The sequence below is a fragment of the Atractosteus spatula genome, unplaced genomic scaffold (assembly GCF_055471065.1).
Source record: "Atractosteus spatula isolate fAtrSpa1 unplaced genomic scaffold, fAtrSpa1.hap1 Scaffold_70, whole genome shotgun sequence".
Classification (NCBI taxonomy): Eukaryota; Metazoa; Chordata; class Actinopteri; order Semionotiformes; family Lepisosteidae; genus Atractosteus; species Atractosteus spatula.
This window is the reverse complement of record NW_028296902.1, coordinates 132501-142831: the sequence shown is the minus strand read 5'-3', so window position 1 is coordinate 142831 and position 10331 is coordinate 132501. Positions and strand designations below refer to the sequence as shown.

General features: G+C 38.8%; 1 protein-coding gene across 2 annotated transcripts; it reads left to right on the top strand.

The window, feature by feature from the left end:
• The first annotated feature begins 3159 nt into the window (after positions 1-3159).
• On the top strand, positions 3160-6878 carry LOC148805424 (uncharacterized). 2 transcript variants are annotated; one of them, XM_088909739.1, is made up of 12 exons: positions 3160-3194; positions 3366-3650; positions 3754-3842; positions 4064-4242; positions 4332-4633; positions 4737-4944; positions 5046-5177; positions 5291-5421; positions 5512-5718; positions 5806-5862; positions 5952-6157; positions 6253-6878. In XM_088909739.1, exons 1-12 carry the CDS (start codon positions 3160-3162, stop codon positions 6876-6878), a joined length of 2457 nt encoding a protein of 818 aa, XP_088765865.1. The 2 variants fall into 2 exon arrangements, with proteins under 2 accessions (XP_088765865.1, XP_088765866.1); XM_088909740.1 differs by having other exon boundaries at positions 3754-3852; positions 4095-4242.
• The last annotated feature ends 3453 nt before the right edge of the window (positions 6879-10331 follow it).

Below are 10331 nucleotides of genomic sequence, written 5' to 3'. Positions count from 1 at the left end.
TGGTAATTCTTTCACATGGCTTGGCAAACTACCTGGCCCAGCTAAGACAGGTACTTTGGATGTTAATGCTTGAAACTAGACATCTTTGGATATGGTAATTCTTTCAGGTTGCTTAGCAAGCTCCCTGCTCCAGCTAAGACAGGTAGTTTGGATGTTAATGCTTGAAACTAGACATCTTTAGAAATGGTAATTCTTTCTGAGGGCTTGGGAAACTCTATTTCTTTGAATGCACCTGCACCGTTGAATATACTTTAAACCCATGCTTAGCCATGTTTTTAAAATTAAATTATAACGATTTCTGTGTTTGATAATGGTAGCAAAGGCTTCCTCCACCCACTGCTTTGCCAAAGGGGAGTGCTGTTTTCTGGGATGGGTAGAGTCTTTGCTCGGGGTAACTTTCTGCTGAGTGCAATATACCTTTCACTTTTCACCTGCAATCGAGACAGGAGGTACAGTAACTCTGAGACTTGACTAAGGTCCTGGATATTGAATCACCACTACGATCAAGAGGTAAGACTTTACATTTTTACTTTTAAATGCATTTGCTGATAACCTTTTAAAACTAATATGCAGTTAGGCAGATGCATCTTTATTCTTAAGCGTCTCTCAGTGCATTGATATTGTTTTTACTAATCTAATATCAAGAATATCACTGTGTTGAAGCTAGAGACACAGAATATCTGCAAACACATCCTAAATACAGTGTTCCTGCACCTTTGAACTCATCCAGAATGTATCGTTTTTTGAAAGGGATTGCTGTCAGAATGCACAACTGAATCCCAAACAGAATCTCTAGTCAAATGTGATCATTTGTGAATCAGGCAAATGAGTCTCTCAGGGGCCCATTGCTCATTTTCAGACACATGTATGCAATACTTTCACCATGTGTTGAGCAATAGGGATTAAAGATACCAGATGTAAGGTTTAAAAGTGATTCTGAGGTGCAACACATCAGCGATACAGCTGGGCATCTGAAATGCGGGGTTTGAGAGCCCTTCAGGGAACACCGTACCCTAAAGGTACCAGAAGTCCACTAGTGGACTTAGGTACTAATGCTTAGTACAAGCAAAAAGTCACTGTCACCCCTGTTACAATGTGATTGCTACATATCTTTCATTCCTTTCATTACCCTTTACTTTTAAAAATGAACTCAAATTGTGTATAATGTAATAATTTAAGTAGAATAAAGTAGAAGTCATTCTGAGGTGCCACATGTGAGGGATACAGCTAGGCATCTGAAATGCAGGGTTTGAGAGCCCTTTCAGGAGCACTGCATCCATTGAGACAGACCCGTGCATGTTAAACAAATAGATTCTAATAATATAATGATCCAGTGTGTTGCACTACTTCACTGCTTCACTGCTCTATGCCGTCTGGAAATAAATCCTCAGACTGCTTACTGCCCTGGGCATGTACCAAGAAATTACAGGAGCACATCAATATACAGTATATCACTGCGTTGAAGCAGGAGACACACAATCGCATCCTAAATACAGTGTTCCAGCACCTTTGACCTCATCCAGAACGTATCATTTCTTGAAAGGGATTGCTGTCCGAATGCACATCTGAATCCCAAACAGAATCTCTAGTAAAATACGATCAGTTGTGATGTCTAGTTTCAAGCATTAACATCCAAAGTACCTGTCTTAGGTGGGGCAGTAAATTTGCCAAGCCACCTGAAAGAATTACCATTTCTAAAGATGTCTGTTGTAATTTACACACCTTGCTCCAAGGTCCAGTCAGTCAAAAGCATCTTTATTAATTAGCCTCAGTGCCTTGATATTTTTTATTAATCTAATATCTAATATCTAATCTAATAGCATGTGCATGCTGAGCTGTGGAAAGTATGTATTTTTTTATGTACTGTAAAATCGAAATACCACCTCTTTCTGGTTACTTATCCTTTATTGTATAATCAGGGCCAAGTAAAACTAAATCAGTGTCACCTGCTGGGTTCAAAACGCCTTCAGGGGACACCAAATAGGAGGCACTGGACTATAAATACCCATCCATGTTATAACACACTTACCAAGGGTTTTTTAGTTTAACTCTGAGCTTTGAGAGATTTAATACCTATGGTACCCATATTCACCCTTTATTTAAGGGAAGTACACATCCTAGACACACAGGAAACCCTCTCGCCCCAAGGGACGACCGGTACTTTGGATGGTCATGATTGAACCTGGCTTACAACAGACTTCTTTGGAAATGGTAATTCTTTCACATGGCTTGGCAAACTACCTGGCCCAGCTAAGACAGGTACTTTGGATGTTAATGCTTGAAGCTAGACATCTTTGGATATGGTAATTCTTTCAGGTGGCTTAGCAAACTCCCTGCTCCAGCTAAGACAGGTACTTTGGATGTTAATGCTTGAAACTAGACATCTTTAGAAATGGCAATTCTTTCTGAGGGCTTGGGAAACTCTATTTCTTTGAATGCACTTGCACCGTTGAATATACTTTAAACCCATGCTTAGCCATGTTTTTAAAATTAAATTATAACGATTTCTGTGTTTGATAATGGTAGCAAAGGCTTCCTCCACCCACTGCTTTGCCAAAGGGGAGTGCTGTTTTCTGGGAGGGGTGGAGTCTTTGCTCGGGGTAACTTTCTGCTGAGTGCAATATAACTTTCACTTTTCACCTGCAATCGAGACAGGAGGTACAGTAACTCTGAGACTTGACTAAGGTCCTGGATATTGAATCACCACTACGATCAAGAGGTAAGACTTTATATTTTTACTTTTAAATGCATTTGCTGATAACCTTTTAAAACTAATATGCAGTCAGGCAGATGCATCTTTATTCTTAAGCGTCTCTCAGTGCATTGATATTGTTTTTACTAATCTAATATCAAGAATCTCATCATGTGATTAATTGATTAATTGCAATAGTGTAACTGCAAATGAATATAGATGAGAATGTATGTTTGTTCATATGCAATGGCATGAGCAGTTTCTCATTGCAGTGGATTTTCAGGGCCAATTCATCTTCCATCTTATACTGAATATGAAAGGTAGTTGTTTCTATATGGACTCAGTCTTTGGAATTTGTATATATATATATTTCAGTGATCCCTCAGCCATTCCTTCTGTATTGTAATTCAATTTCTCTTTTAAAATTCCTTCCCCACTTCTAGGACCTGCAGTTGCTGAACTCCACAATGGCTCCTATTGGAAAGTCTGTGACTGAGACCAAGTAAGTGTTCACTTTTTTATGAAACCATTATTTATTTTGGAGCAATGACCAATTCTTATATAAATACAATGAAATCATTATGCTCAAACTATGAGAGAGAAAATTAAGGATAATTTAAGAAATCAGTCTTAGCTTGTTTCTATACACAGATGGTATAATTTATTTTCAAAGGAAACCCGCGAGGATTCCCCTGGTGTGCAAGATGTGCCTGAATACTTTTGATCAGCTTCCTGCTCACTTGAAGAGGGCGTGTATGAAGCACGCCACGGCAGAAGAGATCAGGATGGCCTCTCAACAGGCGAGGGAGGACATGATGAATCACCTGAAGAACGGGGTCATCGTGGATTACCACAGAATAGAAATTGTGTCTGGTGAGGCAAACAGGATAGCGGTTGTAAGACTGCTAGAGTCCTCGGGCCTTTTTGTACGTGGGAAGCCTGAAGACACATTGGCACGGTGAGATATTTTTAATATGTAAGGCTTCTGTAGTTTCTTTTTGAAATCACTGTTACAACATATTATGTAAAAGCATGTTGAAAAGAATCTACCTGCATTCCAGCGGCCCTGAGCAAGAGGCCACTGTCCAGGAGGAAGAGATGCCAGAGGCTGCTCCAGAAACTGAAGCAGAAGCGGAGGAGGAAGGGGAAGATGGGGAACAGTAAGACTCTCTGCTCAATAGGGTTTCTAGTGCTTTATTTTTTATTTGCACGTTGTATGTATAAAATTAGATTTTGTTTCACAGAGGCAAGAAAAAATGTAGCCTTAATTGGGATGTCAGTGAATTGGTAGATATACACATTCACACAGGGCCACATCTAAAGCCATTTTCTCCCAGAAGCCAACTAAGAAAACGGAAACACTTATAATACATGTAATTGTCCATGTGTCTTATATCTACAGGGTGTCAGTTAAAGGTAATCTAAAAGCTCTCCGAAAAAGAGTTGCCCTGGCTGGACTTTACAGAAAACACTCTCTTGATTCTCCTCTCCTGGCTGGCTTTAAACAATACCTTATCCAGGGCCTGGGAATGGTAAACTGCTCCAAGGAGGTAGGTATTTGGTACATGGTTTTACTCGGCTTAAACTTCACAGGATGTTGGTCATAAAAATAATGACTTTCTCTATATATGTTTTTCAGGTTGAAAATGTCTCCAGGTTCCTGTTTTTTATGGATCCATCAGATGTTTCCTTAAGTTTTCTGAAGGACCTTTCCAAAATGCAGACATTTGTTTCCCAGTTGAAGATGACTGGGTTGTCTCACCAGACCATTGCAGGTTATATCATTAATATCAGCAGATTCCTGCTCTTCATCCGAAAAAACACTAACCTGCAAGTGGAGGATCCCAGTCTAGCTAAGAGTTTAATAGACTTCCAGAGCAATCTAAAGGATATAAAAAAGAGAAACAACAAGAGTGTCAGACAGGAAATAACCAGAAAGAGGTACTTTACTTATTAAATGTTGGTTCAACTTGTACTTGCTTTTCTATTCAAACACATGAATTTTGCCTTTTGGAGGCTGATAGTATTGTTCTCTCTCCCCCAGACTAACACAGCTGCAGAGTCCTCCACCTAAACTAAGCGATTGCTTGAAGGTGTTGAGTGTTGCAAAGAAAGATGTGCAGCGGATACTGGGCAAGACACACGCCTCTGCAGACATCACCACAAGTGAACGGATTGTTGTGATGCTTTACCTGCAGGCCATTCTCCAGCTGAAGCACCTTCAGCGCCCAGGGGTGGTAAAGAATATGACAGTAAGCATCCCTTCATACAACCAAGAATTTTGATTATAGATGTTCTTTTCGAGAAATTGTTTTTAATTAATATTTGTACTAAAAAAATCTTCTGAATTCAGGTCCTGGATTGGATACGGCGAAAAATTGTTGTGAATAAAAGTGGGCAAAACAGGGTAATAATCTCTGTCAAAGAGCGCATGGCTGCAACTCAGCGACTAGCTTCCTTTGCACTAAATGAAGAAGAGGAAAAGGTGAGTTGAAGGTTATATTTTGATATTTCATTGCTAAAAACTGTCTTTAGCATTCAATGGTATGTGAAGAATACTGCATTTAAACTGCATTTTTATTTTTTTTATTTTCTCAGATGTTTCACTGCTACTTCATTAACTTACGCTGTGATGCAAACTGCAGGATGGAAATAGAACATTTTTTTGTGTATGCAGGAGGAGAACCAGTTCACAATCCTACCTATGATCTGCGAAGACTGCATGAGAAGTAAATTGAATTATATAATTATTTTGATGTATTTTCTTTTTACTTTTCTGTGGCTTGAAAACAACTATTTTATATATGTTTGTTTTGCAGGTACCACCTACCACTGATTACTTGCTATGTTGCAAGAAGGGCATTTGAAATGGAAATAAAGAAGCTACCTATTGATCAGAAAACTGTCCTGAATGATTATTTAGGTGTTTCAAATGGAACTGTTGAAAACCTAGCCAGAAGGCTGACAGATGAGGACATGTGCTCAGCCAGCGAACTAATTCATGGCATTGTAGAAGCAGGATCTCTGTAAGTGTCACAGTGATATCCAAATTCAGTATTTGAAAGTCAATATTTAGGATAAACATAAATTTCTCATATTTTTTTAAACTTCAGTTCATCATCAGGAGAGCAATCTTCAGGCTATGGACAAGAACGTACAGCTGCTATACGGTAAGTTTTAATTCAATATCCCTCTTTCAGTTACCTTTTAGCCACTCTGTCTTAGATCTGAGATATTTAAGTTTTCTTTTTATAAATAGGTCCACTGTGGCAGCTGCTGCATATAGATGCCCAAAGATGGATGATGCTGCAGCCTTCCAGAAGCTGATACAGATTTTTCCCGTGACATTAGATGGGCAGCCTCCTAGAAAGAAAGAGCGCCTGAGAGTGACCGGCATTCACGATCGCCACTGTTACAATAGATGGAGAGCTGAGCAGAGGAAAAGGAGGCAACAGAACATATTCGGTAAGAACAGGATTTCTTCCCTTTTTAAAGAGTAATATTTCAAGAGTCTATTACTGGATATATTCTTTGGGTGGATTTCTGATATCTCACTACAGATCAATACAATAGACGGTTACCAACAGAAAGCCAAGTGACCCATTATATAGAAAAAATGGGATGGTCAACCAATACACCAGCTGTGTCCGAGGTACTTCAGAACTGGAAGCCGCATGTAGAAGTCCAACCAAATGGCAAGGACATTGAAAATCTGGTAAAACTCCAAACCTGGAGAGGCCTGCACATCGTTGACGATCCTGTGAAAGGGAAGAAGGTTATAACTTCCAGGCGTTTCCAGAAGGGAGAGGTGGTATGTGATTACCATGGCAAGGTTATCACAAAGACAGCTGGAGAAGCCCTAATGGCACAGATGGCAGAAGGAGACATGGGATATCTATTCTTTTTTGATGGACCTAAACAAAAAATGTGCATTGATTCGCGTGAAGAACACTGCACCTGCCACCCGGATATGGACACAATTGGAAGGCGCATAAATCATTCAAACAAAAAAGCCAACCTCAGACCAATTAAAGAATCTTTTGTAATTGACGAAAAGACTGACATAACAATTCTGTTCTTGGCAAAAAGAGAGATTGTAGTGGGAGAAGAGCTCCTATATGATTACGGTGTCTCCAGGAAGTCGTTTAATGGAGAAGGACAATCTCTGGAGTGGTTGGACGAATGATCATAAAATAAAGCTTTTATCTCCTCTGCCTCTCCACGGCAGAGGAGATCAGGATGACCTCTCAACAGGCGAGGAAGGACATGATAAATCACCTGAAAAACGGGGTCATCGTGGATTACAACAGAATAGAGATCGTGTCTGGTGAGGCAAACAGGACAGTGGTTGTAAGACTGCTGGAGTCCTTGGGCCTTTTTGTACATGGGAAGCCTGAAGACACATTGGCACGGTGAGATATTTTTAATTTGTAAGGCTTCTGTAGTTTCTTTTTGAAATCATTGTTACAACATATTATGTAAAAGCATGTTGAAAAGAATCTACCTAATAAAATAAAATAAATATGCCAACCTGTATCACAATCACAAACCCCTACTCTTAAGGGCGCTCCAGCCCTTCCTGATTTGCCTCATTCCCCGCATCTGTTCCTTGTTCCTACCCTGTTTCAGTTCAACTTTAAAAGCCAGGTGCTCATTTCACTCGAGGCTCTGCACCTGATCTCCGCATCGTGTGAGCCCGGGTCCTGGTTGTGCCTGGCTCCGTTGTGTTTTTAGCTTCCTGCTCCTGTTCCTGTTCCATTTGTTACTGCTAAAAAATGCCACATGCTTTAAACAAAACAAAAAAAGATTTAAAGATGTGAACCATTTCTTAAATTTGTTGACACTATCTGAACAGCACAGCATTCCCAGAATGGACAATGGAGTTTTCAGCAGCATTAGACGGGCAGCCTCTTGGGAAGAGAGAAGGAATGAGACCGACTGGACTTCATTAATGACACCGTTCTTATTGAAAGAGAACAGAAAGATAAGTCTGGATAATAATTCTTACTCTGATTTTATTATTTTCTTTCATTATCTACAAAATAGATTTTTGATAAGCTTCTTTTGAAACTGCCCAACATTACCAAACAGAAGAATGTTTCGGCAGGACACCATTTGTGCATCAAAAGCACTGGAGAGGTATATATGACAGCCTATTTTCTGCCACTGAAATACTAATTGCTTCATTTCAGTTCATCCTTAGGCGAGCAGAAGAAAAAGAAGTTTGATGGAATTAGATGGAATTCCTCTTGGGAAGAAAGATAACAGAGACTGACTGGACTTCAAGAACAGCACCTTTCTGATTCACAGCGAACAGAACACAAAAGATGAGTCTAGGGAACAATTGCTTTATTTTCTTAATTAAAATTTCTGAAAAGTTTAAGGACAACAGCAATGAACATTGTTAATGAGTTAGAGGTTAGATAGACCTGTATTTCCAGTGGTTTGTCATTTCAACAATGTTTTAAAATTGAATTTCTATAAAGTGGACACCCTTGACATACACAAAATGAAACCATTTCATTTTCATTTTGGAGCTAAACTGCAGGAAACATTTTTTCAGTAAACTGTTAAAAGCATATTATGGTCTGAAAGCCAAGATATTATTTGTGACCACATTAATTAATTACTTTTTAAACTGTAAAGCAATAATCTGCCAACATGGCTAGTTTCTATCACTGAGCTGGGATTTCTAGTTACGACAGAGATCAGTTTCTTAAACAGAATAAAATAAAATTGTCTCCATCCTGGAAATTCAGTCACGAATTTGAATAGGGCTTATGGCATTTGATCAGTTTCACAGCCTAATTGTACTGTATTCGTTTTTTAAATGATTCACAATTGTGAATATTAGAAATATTAATGCACAGAGTTCCTTAGGCTTTTATTTTTTAATTTTGTTGTCAACACAATCATAATGATTATGCATATGCTATTTTTTGTAGCTGTCACCTGCCATTCACTACCAGAAAAGATGCAAGGATGTACATGAAGAGGTGTGATGACCACGACGACAGTGCCGTGGCTCAGGACGAAATCACAAATTTTCACCTGCCTAACACCTTTGGAAGAAGAAATCAATAATACAGAAAAACCTCCAAACTATTTTTCTAATTGTATTATGTTAGCATACCCAGAGGGGTTGGGCTGCCAGTTGATCTTGGACCCCTAGAGGTTTTTTTTTCCTCCTAACTAAGGAGTTTTTGGTTCCTCTCCTCAGTTATCTTCTGGCTTTTACTCTTTCACATCATCTATCATCACCCAGCTATGTTAAGTGCCTCAGGTCAACCTTGTTATGAAAGATGTTATATAAAAATCAATTTAATTTAATTGTACTAGTTGTGAATGCTGTCATATTTTATTGCCATAATTTATATAAAAAATAATAAACATTATTGTGCAATTAGCTTTTTCAAGCTTTTGATTATCTATATAATTTCAATACAACTTCTAATTGTGATCATCATGAACAACGACTGCTTCTTGTTTTGGGATTAAAATAATTTTTTATAACTAAAAAATGTATGAAACAAACTGTAAGATTGCAATATATTAAAACTGGCCCCTCATTGTTCTGTGATTCTTACCAATTGTGCAGACCACAGCAGGTCAAAGGAATTCACAGATAACTCTACTCTGAGAATTTGGTAAGTTTAGTGAGGAGTGTTTAGTGAAGCGACCTGGGGTGAATATGATCATTTACCCCAAGTCCAGTAGTAGAAGCACTGTCAAAGTCAATGTCACCCTTGCTACAATGTGATTGCTACATATCTTCATTTGTTGGTTTTTAAGGAGTAAGAGTGCAGAGGGTCTAAATCTGCGATCCAGAGTGTTGAAGTATTTCACAACACTACCTGTAGCCCATCTGGAAATAAATCCTCATTCTGATTATTGCCCTGGGCATGTACCAATAAATCACTGAGCATATATATATATATCACTGTGTTGAAGCTAGAGACACAGAATCACTGCAAACACATCCTAAATACAGTGCTCCTGCACCTAACCGTAACCCTAACCTACCTAATGATTTAAGTAGAATAGATTCTAATAATGTAATGATAAAGTGTGTTGCACTACTTCACTGCATCAAAGCTCTATGCCGTCTGGAAATAAATCCTCAGACTGCTTATTGCCCTGGGCATGTACCTATAAATCACTGAGCATATATATATATCACTGTGTTGAAGCTAGAGACACAGAATCACTGCAAACACATCCTAAACACAGTGTTCCTGCACCTTTGACCTCATCCAGAACGTAACATTCTTTGAAAGGGATTGCTGTCCAAATGCACATCTGAATCCCAAACAGAATCTCTAGTAAAATATGATAATTTGTGAAACAGGCAAATGAGTGTCACAGGGGCCCATTCCTTATTGTTAGACACATATATGCAAAGCTTTCACCATGCATTAAGCAATAGGGATTATAGACACCACAGGTAAGGTTAGAAGTCATTCTGAGGTGCCACATTTGAGGGATACAGCTAGGCATCTGAAATGCAGGGTTTGAGAGCCCTTTCAGGAGCAATGCATCCTTTGAGACACACCTGTGCATGTTAAACAAATGATCAGTTCTTTCAGCATTAGGGACTAAATATACTAAACGTATGATTCTAAAATGTTATTTTCACATA

Coding starts and splice junctions, on each gene's coding strand:
- LOC148805424 (XM_088909739.1), top strand. CDS start 3,160: ATGGCTCCTATTGGAAAGTCTGTGACTGAGACCAA. Junction 5,178..5,290: donor TAAATGAAGAAGAGGAAAAG/GTGAGTTGAAGG, acceptor TTATTTTCTCAG/ATGTTTCACTGCTACTTCAT. Junction 6,158..6,252: donor GAGGCAACAGAACATATTCG/GTAAGAACAGGA, acceptor ATCTCACTACAG/ATCAATACAATAGACGGTTA.